Genomic DNA, 22,083 nt, shown 5'->3' on the forward strand with positions numbered 1-22,083 from the left:
CTCATTTATCGCTCCCAGACGAAAAAGCCCCACTATCCTCAATGTAGTTAATAGATATCTGGAGTAAAAGCTTCTTGCCACGATGGTACAAGTGGGCCCACGCCAGCTGCTGCTGCTCCACCGTTGTCCAATCAATATCAGTGCTCTCAAAACGCTTGGTCAGATCTCGTTGGGAACGGTCCTTTACAGATACGACAACAGTAGTATCGTCTGGTCTCACGCGTCGGTCGCGGACTATTTTCCGACGTAAAAGACTTCCGGCTTTCTCGTTTATCTTTTCCCAATACGAACTGGGTGGCAGAGCCAAGTTTTGTTCCGTATCCTTTGTCACAACCCGGTTATACCTACCCCCTTCAAAGCTCCAATTTATTCGTGATATGATACAGAGCCAGTTGCTTACCACGTCTCGGATTGCCGAAGAAGCTGAATGCAGCGAGCGAACGATCAAAAACATTTGCAAAAACTTGCGTCAATTTGGAAGCGTCCACGCTCCCGCAAATAGGATCGGCTGGAGACCGACTTTGACGCCATCAATGTTAGAAGCACTGGGCAACCACTTGCTCGAAAAACCCGGCCTTTATCTAGATGACATGGCCGTCTTTCTCTGGGATGAATTCCAGACGCTAGCAACAACCTCAGTATTCGGAGGTCTCTTGTCTCCAACGGTTGGTCCAAAAAGAAAGCTCGACAAATAGCTCGAGAACAAAACGCTGAATTGCGAGAATATTATTCGCACAATTTATCGGACTTTCAGTCGTATCATCTAGGATACGTCGATGAATCAGGCTGTGACAAACGGGCCGAGTTTAGATGGACAGGCTGGTCACCAATTGGCAAGGCTCCCGTACAAGTGTCCCAGTTTCACCGCGACCAAAGATACCAGATACTGCCCGCGTATGCCCAAGATGGAATTGTCCTCTCTCGTGTTTTTCGCGGCTCAATTGACGCCACTATATTTGAGGACTTTATCGCTGGGCTTCTTCGGCACTGCGGAAGATGGCCAGAGCCTAGATCCGTTCTAGTAATGGACAATGCGTCGTTTCATCATTCTGAGAATCTTGCACAGATGTGTGCCGACGCGGGAGTAAAGTTGGTTTATCTGCCACCCTACTAACCGGACTTGAACCCTATTGAAGATTTTTTCGCTGAGCTAAAAGGCTTTATCAAACGTAGCTGGGGCTATTATGAAAAGGATCCCGATCAAGGATTCCATACTTTTCCTCGAATGGTGTATCAATGTGGTTGGAAGAAAAGAAGAGAGCGCCAGAGGCCATTTTTGGCACGCAGGCCTAAGTATAGAAGAAGTATACTGCAGTTATCACGGTAATGAGAGATTCATCGCCACAGTTTCTGGGGTATTTCAAAATAATCTATTCCCAACTTCGTTATGACCATCCACCACCGCCACTTCCTCCACTAGGCTTGGAGCAATCGTTAAGGATGTCAATCAAAAACTGAACCCCGGTTAGCTTCACTTCACCGGCGCAATGTTCGCGAATCACACTCTCGATATCGCAGCATAGGGTTTGAGTGTTCCACATGCTACCTATTATAGCGCAGTTAGCACCGCCAAAATAAAAGAGTTTGATGCAGGAACTTGATAACATTGCGTGCAGTTAACACATACAACTTAAATATTAGCGGTGTTACCTAGTATTCTGACCTGAACTAGGAGCTTGGAGCACGACCTATGCCCACTTTCCAAGCAATGCCATGAGCGCCGCTCCGCTGGAGAGCAAAAGAAGTGCTGACAGAACCGTTTGAATAGGAGCTCTTCGCATAGAAGGGGTGAACATGAACTCATGTGCCATAAGCTCGACAAGACTGACGTAAATGAGGATTCCTCCAGATATTGAGTCGAAAACACCATTGACGATCAGCGTTGTTCGGCCGTTTGGTGGATAAGTTTTACGCACACCCAAGCCAATGGCAATAGCAATAGGAGTGGAAACCCCATAAATGGCCCCCAGAATATACGGTGTCAGGGTTTTTGATCGCGGCCAAGGAAGGGTAGCAAGGCGGGAACCCAAACCTAGCCCTTCAAAAGTTTGGTGGAAGACGATGACGATGTAGAGGATTGTGAACTCCTCGCCAGATACGGCGAGAGTCAAACCGATAAACACAGAGTGAAAGACAATACCGAATTCCAAAATGAAGATAGAAGTCAGCTGAGCCATGTACACTTCCATTTTTTCGGACATTTTAGGATCTTGATGCCGCCGGGATCGTTCTAAGTTATCATATCCCGGTACCACTCGATTTCTCTCATTAGTAGTGGCATCCTCATCGTTATCAAAGTGTGAATGTATGGGATTCTCAGCATCGAGCTGATCGTTTTGGCCAAACCGTGCGTATCGCATGACCATCAGCTCCACAAAAAACATGACGAGAATAGTCATAAGAATTATGCCTTCAACCCAGCCATATTCTGTGATAGGACCAGTCAAACAGGTGTTTCTTAAAGCCTCCTCAGCTGGACCAAGGAGGTGAATAAAGGCGGTAGCCATAATAACACCAGATCCGAAGTATTTAGTGATAAAAAAGACCCATTTTGAACCTCCAAATCGTTTTGCAACAACGGGGAAGATCGCGCCGAAAATCGAACCAACCAATATCACAAATATAGATGAAATACGCAGTCCCATCCGGCCATCGTATTCGTTCCCTGTGGTACAGGGCGGAGGAGATTCAGCCTCGTCTCGTGCAAGAAGGTTATAGACTAATTCTGTATCCATCTCCCGAAGGATGGTAGAGCGATATAGTGCCATGCAGTTGACAATTGACCCCGGTTCTAGAGATCACTCTCTAAGAACGAAGTAGTTGAAAGTGCAGCCGAAACCAAGTATTAAGGCATAACAAGCTGACAAACTGACAAGCTGACAATATGGTATGTATGAGACAGGAACCTACTTAGAAGGGGGATTCTCCGTATTTTTAAACTGTGTCTATGCCTTACAAGATCCCCCGTTCAAGAAATGGCCGGGAGACAATGGTAGGTTCTACGCGATAGTGGCGAATCTTGCCGAATATACATTCGCTTGGCTCTGGCCCAAGCCTAATCAGTACGTACCACCCACTAGCAACTTTAATTCCACCTATATAGTTGATTGGTTGAACTTACTTTGAAGTGGGTCAATCCGGTGGATCTTAGGGATTGCCCCTATTGGACATACTCTCATAACCATACCTCACTAGATAATTATTGCTTCGACGGGCAGGATAGGCACTCAGTCACATGGTGCTATCATTGTCTAGGTGAGCCTACTAGTGTCAGAACATTTTTTAGTTCATAAGAGAGAAACTTACACGGTACGATTTCGCCTATGTCCCCGCAATTCTGCGGAATAATCTGTGGCGTCATCACTTTGCGTGCGATAACGTTTTCCTGCGATATGCAACATTTTTGGTCGACTTCAACATATAGCGTGGCTTAGAATTCTGAATCATCCTTCACAGCTAGTACCCCCTTACTCTGGTCATTTACAGGAATTCTCCAGTCTTCCTAGACTCGCTGCCCGCAGACATGCGTCTTTAATGGTGTTCTTCTCCACAGTTGAACCACGCTTCAGTACGTAGTGCCCCACTTCTTTTGGGTTCCAGAAGCGTGAATTTCGTCGCAGCGCCTCTTAAAATCCCTCATATAGAGGCCCAGAGTCTATACAAAATGTGGTCCCATATACGAGCGACCACTTGGGGCTATCAAGTCTTGGCGGAATTTGGAGGAGTATCTTCGAGGCAGAGGAAACCCAGTCAACGGAGATGAAGCTAGCTTTGAGAACCTGGTCTCTCAAATTTTCAGAACAGGGGCGATACACGATTAGTTCTATACTAACCTCTTTTTTATCGATCAGCTGACTTTCCCCAAATTTCTGTCGGCGAGAGATGTAGCTGAGTATTTGCCAAACCCTGCAGGCTAGATCCGGATGTAAGTTAGCTGTTCAACCCGGTTGACATTCAGTATATAATCAACAATTTTGCAGCTTCAAACCCCACAACCAGACGCTGAAAGGCTTCCAGTTTCTAATTCCTGTCAAAGTCCTGGGGAAGACCGTTGATAATGGAGTTGGATGTGCAAACTGTACGCAATTTCGTCACGTTCCTGCATCAAGTTCTTTATTTCAACGCCTTTGACCAGCTCTATAGTGGGAAGCTCATGCAAGGACCAAACACTGTGCTGCGATACCGAGAATGTTGCGTCGGTAACCCGAAGCTAACGAACCGGGTTCAGTTTTTGATTGGAATTCTCAACGTTTGCACCAAGCCTAGTGGAGGAAGTGGTACTGGTAATGGTAGAATGGAGTGTACTTAAATGATGAGTGGACACTAAAACGGCGCACGTAGCTGAGACTGCCCCTCAAAACTGTGCGGGTATTCACCGGGACATTAATGCTATAATCGTCGGATCACGTCTATCGTGGGAAGACCACGATTTGTCGGGTCCTAGGGTTGTAAGTCTATTGGGAGAAATCGTGGTCTGTCGTAGGATGCAAAGCATCGAACGGTTCCTCGCACCCTGCGACAGCCACACCTGAAGAGAAGATTAGGTAATGTCATTTGATTAGTTAAAGGACAAGCGATAACTAACTAGTTACCCCGGTCCTTGCCAAGTAACCCCACCCCCTTTGGGTGTTGGGTTACCACACCGTAATATAAACTCTTGCTCAATGTAAAATTTATACCACCCACCATTTTTACTATCATTTTACATCCTACCAACATGCCAGAAAAAACCCCAGATTTGGAGAATCCCCTTGCAAATGCTCTCTCTGCATGGTATGCTCCAAAAAAAACCAAAAATGGCCCCATTGGCGCGAGAATTCGGCGTTCCTTACAATCTGTTGTATGACCGGGTTCACGGTCGGGGTTCTCGTTCGACGCGCCGTCCTACCAATTCGACATTAAATCTGGATCAAGAGCGAGCCCTAATTAGCTGGATCACTATATTAGATGATGCTTGCTCTCCACCAACTGCTAGAATGGTAGAAGGGTGTGCTAATTCAATGATTCTACGCGCCAATGCGGAAGAAAACACGTCGCGTCCGCCGGTTGACAAAAACTGGGTATACCGGTTTTTAAAACGTATCCCACCTACCCATAACCTTCATTTTACAAAACAAAAACCAAAGGAAAAGAAGAGAATGGAGGCTAAAAATATTGGTTATCTTACTGCTTGGTACCAGCGCTTAAACCAGTATATCGAAAGCAACAAATTATACCCGCGGGATATCTATAACTTCGACGAAACTGGCTTCCAAATTGGCCAAGGAAAGCCTCAAAAAGTCGTTTCAAAAAGCCAGACTCTATTTTCACCAAATGGAGGTATTGCTGAGGGTATTACCGGCATTGAATGTATTGCTGCCGATGGTTGGAAGATAGCACCTTGGTTCCTAGTTAGGGGTAATTCCATATGGAGAATTGGTATAAAGATACCAACCTTCCGGAGGATTATACCCTAGTAACTACACCATATAGGTATACTACAGATCAAACTGCAGTTCAATAGCTTCGCGCTTTTCATCTAGCAACTAAGGATCGTACTACTCGGGGTAGTAAACGCCTTTTGTTAATGGATAACCATGGATCCCACCGTACCCCAGAATTTATCAATTTTGCAGCGGAGAATAGCATTATCCCCTATTGCTTTATACCCCATACGACGCATATCTGCCAGCCGCTAGATAGCAAGCCTTTTCTTGCTTTAAAGCATTACTACCAGTCTCATAACAACGCTGTTGTTCAATGGGGTGGATCGGTGGATCGAAAAGCGGATTTTTTTCGAGAAATTGTATCTGTTCGCAATGCTCTCACCACCCGAGTAATTAAGTCGGGATTTGCTAATTGTGGCATTTCCCCATTTAACTATAAAAAGGTGCTTAGTCCGCTTGAAAAATACGTGGATTACGGGGATGATCTAGTTATCTTTAGTAAAGATGACGGATCAGAGGTTGATTTTCCCAGCTCTATTACCAATTCACCACCCCGTGGAATCTCTCGTACAAACGAGAGTACGCGTAAATCGGAGGCAGATATCGAATTGCTAGATAGCGAGCTTTATGCAGCTATTCAACACCGAGAAAAGCTACTATGCCGGAGTACGCGAATTTCAGCGGAGCTAGCTACGCAGCTTGCTAAGGACAATACCACCCTTTTACGCCATAAAGTCCACCGAGATGCCCGTATTATCAAGCGCCAGATCAACCTAGGGGCCCCCTTACTGATGGTGATGCCAATCGAATTATCCGGGCGCGGGAATCGAAAGAGCAGGTGCAAGAAGAGAGGCGGTTGAAAAAGCGGATTTCGAAGCCATTAAATACGGAGGATACACCAACTCCAGCACCCCGTTTTAATCCATGGATTCCACCAATAGATGATGTGTCTACTATTTGAGTATTTGTTGGGATTTTTTTGGGATTTTTATAGGCGTTGTACGTTGAGAAAAATACAAAAATATTTTATGCGTTCTTTAAAATTTACATTGAGCAAGAGTTTATATTACGGTGTGGTAACCCAACACCCGAAGGGGGTGGGGTTACTTGGCAAGGACCGAGTATCTATCTATCTATCTATCTATGATTCGGGAATATGTAAGCAAAAACAATAAAAAAGTAGGGATTCGCTGGTGGTAACCTGCCAGCATGTGGCTTATGCACAGTTAATACCTCAATGGTGTCCTCCAGTCACACGATCAGATCAGATATACTAAATTGAATACCAAGACTTACCGAGTCAGAACGTACCATACAGGGTATACATCTAAAGAATTAATACCATGACCGTAAAACCCCTGCTTAAAAAAAAGAAATAGAAAGGAAAAAAAAGAAGAAAGCTGCATTCTGCTGTTGGCTGGTATTCAACGGTAGCAACGATGTAGATAGATACTTAAGGCTTGTGGGATGATTGTCGTAAATTTATTCAAAGTAAACCCCCTAGCGTAGAACCTAAATTAAGCGGGGCTCTTAGTGTCAAGTCTAAAACAGGGATAGCTGGGGATACATTTAGCACAGGCTTCGGAATGCAAGCTCCCACTGCCTCAATCTGACCCCTAGAGAATGAGGTCTGTAAGACGAGATGGCGATTTTGAGTATTATCAGTCGATGTATGTGTATATATACATGTTCCCAATGAGTATTTGTATGTATCCAAGTTCAAATTCAGTCAAATGTAATTCTCTCATGTTACCTACAGGGTCACCTGACCAATGAACACGTTGTAGTAGACAGTTCACAATTTATTTGAATAACAACGCTGACTATTGAAAGATTCTGGATAACTTCAGCGCCGTGCTAGACCCCCGGAGAGTTAAGGGCAAGTCGTTATTGTAATCGAGGGTACCGATCTTTGTAGTTGCGTCTGAGTGTGAGCAGGGGTATTCTGTTGCCTCTGCTGCATCGAATGAGGGCTTTGTTTTTCCTGGGGCTGGTGAGTTGTTGAATCCCCAGCCCTTTGATCATCACCATGCTTTGAAACTCGTCGAGACAAAACCCGCCGAGTAAAACGGGTAAGAGCCCAAATGCAAGCTTTGAAGCTTCTGCCAAAAGCTTGAAATATTTTGACAAATGGCCGCAAGAGGAAAGCAAAGCTACTGGTGACAGCATTGAAAACGAGAGCAAAGTGGTCGTCGGGAATCAGGCGAAGAATCATAGCCCACGGCATACAGCCCACGGCACAAATGAGACAGACAACCCACAAAACGCCATTGATACGAGTAACGCGAAATGCCTGACCGCCAATGAATATAATCATAATTTGTCCGCCCACAATGACGGCGTTGATACCTAGAAACCAATAATTCTTCAACATACCCTCGAAGACATTGAACTTATTGTCGAGGCGGCGGCAATTGAATTCATTGAAAATCTGCATCCAAACGAATGTGTTAAAAACAACGGTCGAAAGTTGCTTGGCCCGAAGCTCTAGGTTGTTGCTGTCAAGCTGTGGGCTCAAAATTTGATCCCCAGCAAAGTATAGCATAAAGATTACGGCAAGTTTATAGACTGTTTGCCCGAGAATCATCTTCCACATGTTCATCGTGAAGAGTGGGGCACTTTTCGGCACGGGTTTTCGATCTAGAATTTCTGGTGTGGGGCCGTCGGTGGCTCTAGATTCCATGATTCGTTAGCAGGATAGTAGATATGCCATCGTAGAAGGGCCTAATATTTACAAGGCTAGAGCAGCAAACGTATCCATGATGAGATTGACCCAGAGCAACTGCACCGCATTCAGCACGGGGTTGTTCGAATCGCTGTAGATTGACGACACGAATGTCAGAATAACGGCCGTGATGTTAACAGTGATTTGGAATTGAAGAAACTTGGCGACGGCGTCATTGACCGTCCGTCCCCAGGCGATCGCCGTAACAATGGATCGAAAATTATCATCGAGGAGAATGATTGAGCTAGCTTCTTTAGCTACCTCAGTACCGGCAATACCCATAGAAAATCCGACGTCCGCGGTTCGCAATGCAGGCCCGTCATTTGTGCCGTCGCCCGTTACAGCGACTGTTTCGCCAAGATTCTTGAGACGTTCTACCAAGAGACGCTTATCCTCTGGCGAAGAACGGGCTAGGACCTGTAGGCGTGGAATCACCCGATCTAGTTGCTCAACCGATAGATGTCGAAATTGGTGACCTTCCATGACTAGGCCGTCCGTTTTGATACCGCAAGATGACGCAATGGCGACAGCAGTTGCAATGTTGTCACCAGTCACCATTTTTACTTGGACACCCGCAGAATGGCATCTGCGAATCGCTGGAGGAACCTCAGGCCGGAGGGGATCCTGAATACCCACCACCCCAACCCATGTCATGTCTCGGAAGGCATCGTCAAAACCGGCTAAAGAGGGATCATCTTCCATCTTCTCCGCCCCTGTGGGAGGCCAGGCAAAGTAGTCCTTATATACGAACCCGATGGTTCGAAGGGACGCAGTAGCGAATTGATTGATGATCTGAAGGATTTGATCTCGCTTAGCGTCGGAGAGGGATTCCGTTTGGAGTCCGTTGCTAGCAGAAGCTATTCCTGTAATTTGCGTAGAACACGCATCGATCATGAGCTCAGGGGCCCCCTTCACAAGAAAACGGTACTCTCCTCCAGGAAGCCGGTAAACGAGACCCATGAATTTTCGGGTCGAGTCGAATGGAAAAAGTTGGACAGTAGTAGTCTTGGCGGATTCACGCTCTAGTGTAAGGTCCATACCCAAATAGTCATAGGCTAACTGGAGAAGGGCAACTTCAGTCTTGCTTCCGATGAACTCTTGCTGCCCGCCCGCTCCTTCCTCGAAGGCGGTAGAATTGAGGGCAATACTCTTCAGTATAAGATCTCGAGCCGGATCTGTAATTTGTTGAAAAGCGGATGCGATATTCACCGAGTTAGCCTCATCCTCCGGCATTCGGCTGAAGCTGTGATCTAAACCCCACACACCGGCGACAACGGTCATCTTGTTTTGGGTCAAGGTTCCTGTCTTGTCAGAGCATATCACCGTAGCATTTCCCATTGTTTCGCAGGCTCGTAAAACGCGAACCAGATTGTTCTCCTTGACCATGCGAGTCGTGGCAAAAGCCAAAGCGAGTGTCACGGCGAGGGGAAGGCCCTCTATGAGAATTAAAAAGATATGAGAAACAAGGAAAGCTTAAATTCCGTGACTAGGTACTTGCCTGGTACTGCGACAACAATAACGGTGACCGCCACGATTAAAATGTCGACAAAATGCTGACCCTTGACAGTTGAGGTCTGATCAGGGTGATTGGGAAGATCGGCGATGAACTGAAACACTAGGACAAGAAAGAGAATGATAGCGGCACTATGGTTCATTGTGAGCACCTTCCTTTCATATACAGAAAGTTCAATCCTTACGCTGATCCCAAATATCCGATCCAATTGGCCAGATGGCCGAGTTTGACCTGGAGCGGTGTTGGATCGTTCGAGACTTGTAAAGATAGCATGAGTCGACCGTACGTGGAGAAGGGTCCAACACCAGTCACCAGATAGGTCCCCACGCCTTCCAGTACTTTGCTGCCAGAAACCAAAAATGGGTCAAGCGTTTTATTGGCACGGCCTTCAGTGATACACCGCCATACCCTATGTCCATTCGTCTTCTTTACCTGATCTGATTCGCCGGTGACTGACGATTCGTCGCATTTAACAGCATACCCCGATATCAAGACCCCGTCAGCTGGAATAGAGTCACCAGGCTCAAGGTGTAGCACGTCGCCCACCATAATATCATATATCGATATCATTACCGACTTTCCGGAGCGAATAGCTTTGACATCGCGGTCGTTGTTCTGATTGGAAAATCAGATAACCAACATAACCTAAAGACAAGCCAATTAACTTACTCGTTTATTGAGTTTTGCAAACTGTTTCTCCTTTTGCCAGTCATTAGCAGCTGTGACGACAGTCACAATTAAGATTGCCACGCAAATGGCAACCCCTTCCACCCACTCCACGCCCGTGCCGGCATCTACCGATTCGTAGATCCCTAAAGATAATGAGATGACAGCGGCTATGGTCAAGAGAATGATGATTTTATCGTTATATGCTATCCAAAATAGCTTGAAAACCCCAACTGACTTTCGAGCTGGTAATTTGTTCTCAGAAAAAATGCGTATGCGGTCCTCGAAACTCGATGTATTGTTGGTTGTTGCAGCCACTCCCCCTGTTGGGTTACCGTCTAGTTTTGATTCAACGAGACAGGTTGGCCCATCGTACATGTGTGAAATTGCTTGCTGAAGGTCTATGAAACCATCCAATCGACCCTCGTCGACGGATAGACCGGCATCAAGGTCCGTTCGTAGTCCTTTTCTTAGCCCTTCCAACCCACCAACAACGAAGAATGCTGCGAGTGACTTCGGATTTTGCAATTTGTTGAGCTGTCCAGGTGAAAAAGCAAAAGGGCATTCGTCAACATGGAAACCGGCATCATCCTGAGAATCCAGCGTCACCGCTTCTAACAGCGACACGTCATCACAGTAAAATTTGGAAGTCTGAGCTGAATATAAATCCGAAAGAGTCATGGAATGGGCCATTGAACGCTCAGTAGATGCGATCGACTGCGAGCGCGGACGCAGGGTATCGTCATCAATCGATGGCGAAGACCGATGTAAGGCTTGAGGGAGCACCGGTAGGAGTGTATCATGCTTTTCGCTCGCATCATCAAGTGAGTGAGATGAAGACGGGGCATGGTTTGGATTGATTTGTTCTAGACGTGCCGTTGGCGCTGCAGGTGATAAAGCCGATAAGGACGACCGCTGACAGGGAACTGGTATCAGATCACCTTGTGCTGATGCATTTTTAGGCTCGATAGCTCCTTCATCAACGGAGTCTGTCCCCAAAGAGGATAGATCGGTTGAGGGCTGCTGATACGTATTGTCACGAGAAGAAACCATAATTGTATTTTGCAGGACCGTTATGCCTCTAGTAGATTGATCAATAGAGATGATTCACCTCCCATGAGAGGGAGCCGTTTCATGTATCAAGCTATTGTTCACTTATAATGCTTCTAGTAGGGGGCTGTGCAATTGTGCCCAGGAAGCCTTTCAGGGTTGAGAAAACTGTCGTCCATGGGCCAGCCTTCACAGGCTTGCAGGCCAGCACAAATGCCAAGAGAATTTGGACAGGATATCCAGTAATCGTGGCACCGCCTTTTACCACCACCTACCCGGTGTTGGTGGGCCCCACCGGATCCCATATTCTCACCGGATCCCAGATTTTCAATTAAAAATGCATTCAACACACTATTTACAAATAACCACCATGACTATCTATATACCAATTTCCACTATTACTATCTCTTGCCGCCATTGATGCTTCATGCTCAGCCTCAGCTAAATCCCTTGCCTTTTGGGCCTGCTGTTCATCTTCCAATTCCTTGGCTTGCTTGGCATGCTTCCTCTGGAGCTTCTTAGTATCAGCCTCATCCCTTTTTGCTATCATCCTATTTGCAGATATAGGAGATAGGACTGAATTAGAAGCTCCAAGAATCGATTTCCTACTTCTCGGTTGATTTCTAGCTTTCTGGTGGGATTGAGACTTCTTTAAAGATGCCTTTACTAGATCCAGCTGTTGGGATAGAAGTGTATTTGCATCCATACTACGCTGGATATGCCGTCTCGCTTGCTGATTTTGAGATTTGAGATGCTTAATAAGCTTAGCATTAAGCTTATTAACCCGAGGAATGGTATCTGGGGGCGAATTGGTGACTGAGCTTAGGATCTCAGGCGGGGGGGAGGGGGTAATAATGCGTATTATACCACCCTCTGCTTCATCTTCCCGGCGTAAAGGAGTAAGAACAATCTCTGGATTGAAAGGGTAAATACCCCTAGATTCAAATGAAGATCGAATTACCCGGTTGGTAAATGCTTTCTTCCGAATATCGTGGATCATCCTGAAAAAGTCTTCCTTTCTAGTAACACTTCCACCCCACATCATAACTTCGTTATTGGCGGAACGAAAGTAATGTTTTAAGCATTGAAAAGCTTGACCATCTAGCGGCTGGCAGAGATGTGTTGTATGGGGTAGAAAGTAAAATGGAATAATGAATTTCTCCTTACAAAAGGTAGTAAATTCAATGGTAGTATGAGAACCATGATTATCCATAAGAAGAAGCCTTGGCCTGCCTTTATTAACACGAGAAATTGACGCTTCGTGAAATGAACAAAGCCATTGAAATGCAGTTTCGTTATTGATCCAGCCATTTGGTGTAGGCTTAATTCGAAAATCTGGGATAGTGATATTTTTATACCACTCTGCTATATGGTTACTACCCTTAGGTAGGAACCATGGTAGCATAACCCAACCATCGGCAGCAATACATTCAATGCCGGTAATAGACTCATTTTGACCGCCGGTAGGATTTGCATATGCACCGCATGGAGCAATAACCTTTTGACGCTTTCCTTGGCCAATTTGGTAGCCAGTTTCATCCCAATTGAAGATCTCATTCTTTTGAAAACCATATTGATCTATAACCTTTCGAAGACTATTAAACCAAAGGAGTAATTCACCATAGTTCTCGCTTTCAAACCTTACTTTTTCAGTAGGTTTTAGGCTAATATATGGGATGTCTGGTGGGAGGCGCTTGATGAAACGGTATACCCAGTTGTGGCCAACCTGCCGGTCGGAACCAGCAGTCTTTAAAAGCTGGTTTGCAGATCGCTCAATACGCTCTGGGCTATTTGTAGTATATGAATGGCGTAGGGTTTGGATCCAAGAAATCAATGCTTTTTCTTGAATTAAACTCAATGCCTTGCCTTGGCTAGCAATAGTCGAATTGGACTTCCGACCGTGAACGCGACCGCGTAGTCGATCAATTGGAACCGCAAATTCCCGCGCCAATTTAGCTAAATTGGGCTTATTGCTTTTCTTATAGGCTTCTGCGGCCTGTAGAGTTCTCATTTCAATATCTTCAATTTGATCTGACATCGTGGGGTGGTATAAAATGGGTAGGAAGTTGATACAAAATTGAAAATCTGGGATCCGGTGAGAATATGGGATCCGGTGGGGGCCACCAACACCGGGTAGGTGGTGGTAAAAGGCGGTGCCACGATTATGATCTTCCCGATCCCGGATTTCATGCTCAGGGAGCCCCATGTAGAAGCAAGGCTACAATATGGAAGACCACAAACATTTACTACGTAAGCCAAGCGCTAGCAGAACTAAACGAGAACATACCGAATTGGCCAAACGTTAATACACAGGTGAGCGTTGATACCGGCACACTGGCGCTCTTGGGACTTGCTGGAATGTAGCGTTGTTTCCTCTGTAAATCAAACTTTGTCTTTTGATTTGTTCAGTCCGATTGATAAAATCATATCGAAACAGAAAATTGAAAAGGCATTCATGATCCCAGCCTCAGAGTGAGTGTGTTTGTTAGTGTTTGTCGCCATGTTTTCAAGTGGCGATAAACCTCAACTGCGCCTCGATCCAGAACCCCAATCACCTGGCAAGCTCGAAAAGTCCCACAAACCTTATAATTTCATGGGCCAAGGGGAGAGCAATTATGTATTTGATGCTCTTAAAAGCAATAGGGAGCTAAGCGGACGTGTCAAGTACGTCATACGTTCTGGGCTGGAGCTCATGTACCACGAGGCACGGGACATGCACCCGCTAATGACGCCCGACACAACTTTAATTACATCCAAATTACTGCTCGACGTTATAAAGTCCACGGCTATGTTCGGCAATCATTTGACCTCTGGTGACTGGTCTGCAGTGGCTTCCGAAACCACTTTGGTCCATAATGCTCAGGCCATAAGATCAAAACTCCCATACATCGATTTAGTGCGGTCGGAAGGAAGCAATTTATAGTTATCTTTGTTTCGCTAGAATTAGTGCGCCCGTACTTCTCCATCGAGTGTGGGATGCAGCAGATATATATTTCTGGAGCATCATCTAGAAGGTAAGGGCAACTTATCCCTAATACTAGTGGGCTGGGGAGACCTACGCTGTTGAGGATCGATATATATGGAAAACCTCGCTTCCCGTTACTTAACACCTGAACAGAAAAGATCACGAAAGGTTTTACGAGAGGGGGACGAGGACACTGCGTTTAATGAATAAAAACATACAAATATTAGGCAGGCTCACGGAGCCCTGCGCATGCTGTGGCTAAGCCAAAGGCAAGTTTAGCTGTGACTTCGGCTCCTTAATGCCCACCTTTGGCAGCTGTTAACTTCAGTAGAGATCATCAGGCATCCTCGTAGGTCGTACTAGGCAGGACAACATAGCACCACCCAGAATGCAACTGACCCGTCATTGACACAGAATCCAGAGTTTTACATTCTCGCAGGCATTCAGCAGAACCGGAAAAGCGCGCGAGAACTACTCGATTAGGCGGGGTCAAGACCGACATCTACCTTCTGCATTAGTGTCAGTTTCACTTGTGCTTCCCAATGAAGCTCTGCGAACTTGAAGTTATGTGTATGGCTGTAATGTTTATGCTTATAATCCAAAATATCTAATGACGGGCACCTGTGGAGAGCCACCCAGCCAATAACCAGCTAACCTACTGCCATGTGCACAAGTTGCCGCGAAGGTACCGCGCGGGTGGGAGATTGATGAGCGCCGCTTTGTGGTCAAATATGCTATAGACAGTGTTTCGCCGAACATGGCGAACTGATCTCACGAGGCTCACATTAGGTCATATTACCATCTTTGGTAGACAGAATCAGCCAAGTGCGTCGGACGCAGACGGGACATCTGTAATGCCGATTCCGTCATCATTGTGATTGTCGGTCACATGTTTTGCTGGGCTTCAGCATCTGTCTGTCACAATATTAGTCGAATACAGACTTCTCCAGCGTAGCTAGCGGAGGAAGGATCGATTGACTCGAATATTGTAGAGGTTCCATAAGAGGCCGTAAGGGGCAAGCGGAAGCTAACCCCTATATTGCACCAACATCGTGCCAGGGGATTATGTCTAGTAGCTGCCCGCGTGCCTGACAAAGATTCCTGAGGCCGTTTCAACCCAAGGCGGGAAGAACAGTTTCTCTCCTATAGTCTCGCCAAATGTCCGATAAAACCGTGCTAACCATACTGTTGTAGTTCAGAGGGATGATATTCATTTATCTTCCAGATGGAATATATGAGGCTATATATACAGCATAAGCTCCAAGTTAATTTCCAATCGACTTGCTTCTTCATCTAGACACATCGGGAGCTAATTCCGATGGTGCAGGTTTGTTCCTGATCTGCACCAGCCTCATATCACAACACATACCCTATCCAGTGCGCCTCTTGCGGGAAAACTTAACGCTGGTATCTAGAGGAAATGTCGCTAGCTTGAGTAGAGATGGACAGAAGATTTGGACCCGTCCGCTTGAAGCCGGACAGTCTGTCGAGATTGGGGTAAAAATCGCATTCGGTCGTGGAAGACCCTTGAGTTTCAAACCCTGCAAGGTCAACTTTGTTAAGAACCTGCCGCGGATCATCAGGGTCACTGCGAGACAGGGAGGCGGTATCGGTATGCCAGAACATTCATGCTAGATAGCGTAAAGGGCGGATCCAAAACGTAGTGTAATAATGTTAGGACAAAATAGCTATCGAGGGAACGGATACAGACCATTTTTGGCCGAGTCATTCATATCCGTCGAAAACTCGCTGTCGAAGCCGCTGTAGAAAAAATACAGAGGTGTATAAAGTAGCGATTTAACGAGGGTTGGGAGGGATGGAAAGCTGGAGGCTGAGCAGATTTCTCTCTGATTACAAAAGGTCAGGACAAACTAGGGGGGATTTATAGCCAGATGCTAAGTTCTCGAATGCGTTAGATGCATCAACGGCCGTGAACCGTTGGCACCCCGTCACCAAACCCAACGAAAATCCACTAGTGGTTGCATGAGCCTCGTCTAAGACCATCGCTGGTCTTTAGGAGACGACGCAAATAGATATCGGAAAAATCCAAATGTTATTCTTCTTGCCCGCAAACGTTTACGTATCTAACGGTAAAATTACAGATAACCTTTTTCAAACCAATGCACTCCTTGAGCTCTGCGGCGGTACTTTCTCTCTTCACCACCTCACCACCTCACCACCTCACCATCTCCCCGGGGGTCAACGGCGATTAAAATGACTTGAGTTGATGTTCTATTGAGGGAAATAATAGCCCTCGGCCGAAAAGAAAATCTATGGAAAATTTGGCGAGGAAATGGAACCTAGTGAATCCCGTGCTGTGGGCTCTAGCCGTTGAGATAACAATACTATTAGGGAACATGACCTGGTCAGTTTTACGCCCCTCACTTCCAAAAAGTCTTACGGAGTTTTAGCGAATCACGACAACACTCATCATGAACACAGTACGGGTATAACATTCAACGCTCGCAAAATCACGCTCCGTCTTTGAAGCCCTCCTGAGATAAGCATCTTACAGGTGCCCCCTGTAGATTCGCCTCTTCTTATCGCAGTTTTGCCCATCTCCAGCCCTGATCAATATATTACTCCGTCTACATTGTCTTACACTCTATTCCCACCATGAAGTCCATTGTTTCCCTAGCCGCATTCGCTGGTGTCTCTTTAGCACAGAATTCCATCATCGGCCTTCCTACCGCTGGTCAGAACCTCACCAAAGGCAGCAACGTGGTCATCCAGGTTAAGCGTCCTGTATGTTGCCTCTAATACAGACTCAAACTGCAAATGTCTAACTATTCTAACATGTCGACTAGAACTCCTTAACAGGCTCTACCGAGATTGCTGTTATGATTGGAATTTCGTCCTGCGTATCCACTGCTTGTCGACCTGCAGGTGAGGTTATGGGTGCTATTCTTTACCATGGGGACTTCGATCCTCAGTACTACGAGGCTAGCCAGCCTCCCTATCAGAACTTCACTATCACAGTTCCCAACTTGATTCCTGCTGGGGATGCGCAGATCAATATTGCCCATGTCGCTCTTGTCGGAGTGAGTATAATCTGACACCTATGGTTTAGCGTTTATTTGCTAAACCCTTGATTACAGGCAGGGGCTTTCCCCTACCTGGAGACTCTGAACCGCACCGTAGTCATGATCTGACCCACTGAGATAAACATTCTCAGACACGACGGCCCTCTCATTCAAAAAAGACAAAAGCAGTTGAAAGTACCTAAAATGCTCAGGATTCTTTCTAACAGGGGCAATTCTTCCTCTTCCCGCTGTTCATGACAATCCGGACGTTTGGATGGCCTTCGTTTCAGGATGTGGGGAAGATTAATCGAGATTGCTATAAATCATTAGGGAATCTACTGGCCTCCAGCCTGGGGAGATTGTCGCTTCTTTCGCTTTTATTAGGGTGTAGTTTTGTTAGCCAAAAGAATGTGGTATGAAATAACAGATGGTACTCTTACAGTTTTAAGCTGTCAAGACCTGGATAACCATGGTGAGAGTCATATTCCTCACGGGTCACACACAATGGGCACAGCGGTCCGTACTGCTACATCTCCAGGGTAAACCCTCAAATGCATTTGCCATCTGACCGGGCCCATCTGTACCCCGTATCCCCGTCCAAAACATCGGGCCGACATGTACACTGGACAGAACTTTGTCACGATCGATGGAAGGTTTAGTACAAAGAACGGTCCGACACACGCTGACTTAGCGGCCTTACCCAGCGTCTATTCACTGCTAAGCCCCGAAAAGAATGCCTTGCCTGCCACCGGTCTCAAGAGGGCTCGCTGATTCCTAACGTACTCTTCCAGTATCTCATGAGTGCTAGAGCTGGTTGTACTGCTATATAACCTATTTCTTCTCAAATATTGACGATTATTGCCTACGCAGAAGATCTACATCTAGATCCCCGAGTGGCTTAAGCCGTGTCTGGCATAGCTCCTCCAAGCGCATCGAGCTTGTACAATGAACTGTGTCCCCTGGTCGCCCACACGGGGCCAGCTTGCTACACCACCCTAGGACTATCTACCTGAAAGTTGGTATATTCCTTGAAGAAGTGACCTATCGGTGAATTGGCCATACAAGGCCGCTCTATACCGTCAGACTGGGACTCAGCCGGCGAATCAGACGACCTACTCGTAAATTCTGTCTTGCACATCAGGAATCTCTCCAACTGGTCACTAGCTCCGCCATTCGCAGAAAGCTATTCGTGGCTAGTATATATTACACGATAACAACCGATAGTGGGTGACCTGCAGCCACAATTACATTGTCGGCTTCGTCGTAGCCCAGCTGTTGGGTATTGCTCTTTAACCTCTATATTCTTTATCCGAGACCCTGGACCACGCTGGCCTCGTTCTCCATGGTGATTCATATGATATTGCGACTACCAAACGATGTGAATAGCTTTGAACTCGGTAAGCATTATTTGTATTGGCTCTGCTCATCTGAATGCTACACATGTCGAATCGGTTCGTAGAAAATCGGATAGGGGGTTACTAGTATGCTGTGGTTGAGGGATCCGTAGGTTCGTAGCACGAAAAAGAACAGCCCTAGAGTGAAACAAATTTCAACTGTATCCAAGCCTATCCTGTTGTTTCTCGTCCATGATAATAGAAAAGTTGACACTTTAGCACCATCATACATCTCAAACACTAGGGTCAATCTTGGCCAACGTAGTCCAGTGGCCATCCTTCAGGCGTTAGCTGCCCACAGAATTCAGGGTTATAGACAGGTGCTGTCTTATCCAGGGTAGCCACATATCGATTGCGGCCCCTACGTTTCCCGTGTGTTGTATAGTGGGCTTTGAGGTTATCGCGACGCAAGAAGCCGCGTTGGCAGCTAGGTACCCAGCAAACATGAGGCCTCTCCCCTGAATGGCTTGCCAGGTGACGATTAAGGGTCTTCTGAAGTTTGAAATGACTCTCACATCCCCGAACGTCGCATTTGAACTGTCGTTGAGGGATGTTGGTTTGGGAACCTCCAAGGCTCAAATTGGACGATCCTGCGAGCTATACAATAGATTGCCAGGCTGTCCGAAGGCTTGGCATGGTCCAGCAACATCATTCTGGCTGTTGTGCCGCAGTTCCTCAAGCGGCTGTGGGTAGGGAGCGTTGATGTTCACTTGGCTTGGGAAAAGGCAAGTTTTGAAGAAACTCGGCGTATAGTCAAAGTCGCCAAGAGGTGGCCCTAGCAGGAGGTGGTTGAATGACACTGAGGTAGGAAGACATCCGAGCCAACAAACCACAGGTCGCGATCCGTAATGGATGGAACCTGGATCAATCGAGCAACCTGTTTGCCCATGATAGTGACCGCCACAACCGCCTTGGTGCTTTGGCCCCGAGTGAGGCAAGGCCTGACAACTAGCTAGCCCCCCATGGTTTTGGTAAAATTCCATGCCAGCCCACTCGACAGGGTCAGGATCTTCGATTGCCTTTTGTTCGGCGCGATCATGGCAAGGTATTTGTATGCCATTTGAGAATGCCAGATTATTTTCTCCACCTATTTGCGAGGATAGTGTGATTTGCTGTTCTATGTGTGGACTTCCACCCGTAAATACCATATTTGCAGACATTTTTTTGCAACAGAAGAAGAAAGTAACAAGCGGCAAGTTCTACACAGCACTATAGATGTGTTGTCCGGATGCCACGCTTAATCAGTCTGGGTGCAAGCATGGGATGTCGGCTAGAAGTATTCGAGGAGTATTGGCTAGCTAGGCGAGGTAAACATAATCGACTCAGTGGTATCAAACTTGCGGCCACGCTTTCATCCCATAGAGTGAATAGTGTCGCCAAGTTAATGTTCCCCATCCCACGGACAGCGTTGAATAACGGAAACCTGCTATTTTTGCGTTAGATTACTCCTTGATAGATTTGTTGACAAATATAGGGAGTTGATAGACGGAAAGCCCATTGATTAAACAGTGACCAGGCATCTGCGAGGTTTAGTTCAACACGGGGCGTTATCGCCGCCCACAATCTCAAACAAGGCGTGACGAGCGCCAGAACTTGAAACGACATTTATACGGACTTTCAACAACCGTTAATGACCCTTCCTTCAACTCCTGCATACCAAGTCTGGCTACTCAAATATGGTTGAATCAATACAAGAATTATTATCAAAATGGAGATAGGGATGTCCAACAGTTCGCCAAAAACAAACAGCCGTCAACACCAGTCACATTTCCGATTGCGTTGAACGATTCGTCCCACCACCGGAAGGATATGGAATCATCTGTTTACAAAATGGTAGTATATAAGAGGGACCAGCACCAGGTAGAAAGCAAATTGTTCAACAATGGTTATTTGCCCGTGGATAGATGGATGCCCCAAAGAACTCAACGGACCAGCAGCCGAGTGAAATCTCAATCCAGAGGGATAAAGCCCATCCACATGCCAAATCCGATCTTAAACCACCACTAGTAAACTGAGTGCAATGACACATTAAATATTGTGGCTAACCATCATATACTCTCGACCTTTCCAAGACTCGAGACGTGACATCGCATCTTGTCTTCCTAATCTATAACAGACTCTTTGAACATATTGAACGATCAAAGATACAGTTACAACGGAAGCGTATTAGTTGGAAGAAACAGGTGCTTTAGCTCTCTCGAGGCTAGCCATGCGAAATTACGCGACTACTATAAAGAGACAGCAATATTAGCTTGTAGATAGTTTAACCTCACTTGATATCTTATCAATCGATCTTATTAGTGAATCCCATCAGTCTCATCAATCAGTCGATTTAGTCAATTGTCAGAGAACCAGTTCAAGGTTGGTTGGTGTAGGGTCTCGCTCAAGCTTCACACAAGGGTGCAATTTCTCATATTGCGATTCCGCTCTGACACGCATCAAGTCAATGGGGGGTTAAGTGGTGATTGGAATACTTAAAGATACTGGAAAATCTGCGTTACTTATGCAAATGCCAAGAATTGGCATGTTTGTATTGTTTTCGGCCCATGGCCTATCGGTAGGCTCGAGGACCGGGCCCAAAATCATGCCCATCTGCGGGTTGGGGTCGGGTTGGGCCTTGAGCTTTTGGGCCGGTGCGGAAGTCTACATGACAGAGATATCAGTTTCATTGTTTCAATTCTGCGCCATAGAAATTTCAGGCGACGTAGGAGACGTAGAGAGCTCGGCCATTTCCTGGAAAAAGCCGCTTGCGCGTGATATCTTAGACGAGGAGATCAGTCAGAAAGTGATCCAGACGTTCGGCTTCACTAACCTGCAAGCGACATCCAGGATCAATGGCCTTTGCACGTGTTGCTCCGGCTTGGATAGAAAAAAGCGTGCTAAGGAATCAAGAACACCAAAACTGTCTAAAGACACCACAAATTTTGTGACAGCGCCGCTGTTTCAGCGTCGTGTATGTATTGATTCATGTCAGAGCATGTGTTGGATCCCCTGTACTGATGGTATTGTCCTGTCACCCTGATACGCACTACTCATGCATTAGGGTTAGACCTGTATCTATAATACTGGGTCATGACCCACAGAACTCTATAACAATACAACTATCATACACATGCTACAAGAGGTTATGAGCCCTCTTTGCTCATCATGGATAGTGAATCAGGACATCCAAAACTCATTCGAACGAACTATCATTCTTGGAGATTGGACGCCGAAGTTCAACTCACCGGCCTGGGCGCACTAGGCATCGTCGAAGGCACCGAGCCTGTTCCAGAAGTCCCCTCCACAACACGAGCAGCCGAAGTCACAAACTATAGCCAG

The 22,083-nt window shown here is 46.3% G+C and overlaps 5 protein-coding genes across 5 annotated transcripts; 2 read left to right on the forward strand and 3 right to left on the reverse strand.

The window, feature by feature from the left end:
* Positions 1 to 1,688: 1,688 nt before the first annotated feature.
* Positions 1,689 to 2,735, reverse strand: N7471_013853 (uncharacterized protein; the record flags this gene model as incomplete). Its single annotated transcript, XM_057286571.1, has 1 exon — positions 1,689 to 2,735. The coding sequence occupies one exon, from the start codon at positions 2,733 to 2,735 to the stop codon at positions 1,689 to 1,691; it is 1,047 nt and encodes a 348-aa protein (XP_057129050.1).
* Positions 2,736 to 7,299: 4,564 nt separating this feature from the next.
* N7471_013854 (uncharacterized protein) lies at positions 7,300 to 11,383 on the reverse strand (the record flags this gene model as incomplete). Its single annotated transcript, XM_057286572.1, has 5 exons — positions 7,300 to 8,098; positions 8,162 to 9,587; positions 9,650 to 9,795; positions 9,849 to 10,279; positions 10,334 to 11,383. The coding sequence occupies 5 exons, from the start codon at positions 11,381 to 11,383 to the stop codon at positions 7,300 to 7,302; spliced, it is 3,852 nt and encodes a 1,283-aa protein (XP_057129051.1).
* A 2,497-nt stretch (positions 11,384 to 13,880) lies between these two features.
* On the forward strand, positions 13,881 to 14,303 carry N7471_013855 (uncharacterized protein; the record flags this gene model as incomplete). Its single annotated transcript, XM_057286573.1, has 1 exon — positions 13,881 to 14,303. One exon carries the CDS (start codon positions 13,881 to 13,883, stop codon positions 14,301 to 14,303), a length of 423 nt encoding a protein of 140 aa, XP_057129052.1.
* Positions 14,304 to 16,961: 2,658 nt separating this feature from the next.
* N7471_013856 (uncharacterized protein) lies at positions 16,962 to 17,497 on the forward strand (the record flags this gene model as incomplete). Its single annotated transcript, XM_057286574.1, has 3 exons — positions 16,962 to 17,090; positions 17,153 to 17,386; positions 17,444 to 17,497. The coding sequence occupies 3 exons, from the start codon at positions 16,962 to 16,964 to the stop codon at positions 17,495 to 17,497; spliced, it is 417 nt and encodes a 138-aa protein (XP_057129053.1).
* A 1,511-nt stretch (positions 17,498 to 19,008) lies between these two features.
* Positions 19,009 to 19,922, reverse strand: N7471_013857 (uncharacterized protein; the record flags this gene model as incomplete). Its single annotated transcript, XM_057286575.1, has 2 exons — positions 19,009 to 19,328; positions 19,349 to 19,922. The coding sequence occupies 2 exons, from the start codon at positions 19,920 to 19,922 to the stop codon at positions 19,009 to 19,011; spliced, it is 894 nt and encodes a 297-aa protein (XP_057129054.1).
* Positions 19,923 to 22,083: the final 2,161 nt, after the last annotated feature.

Source organism: Penicillium samsonianum (genome assembly GCF_028829775.1).
Source record: "Penicillium samsonianum strain IBT 33392 chromosome Unknown utg000010l_segment0_segment0, whole genome shotgun sequence".
NCBI lineage: Eukaryota > Fungi > Ascomycota > Eurotiomycetes > Eurotiales > Aspergillaceae > Penicillium > Penicillium samsonianum.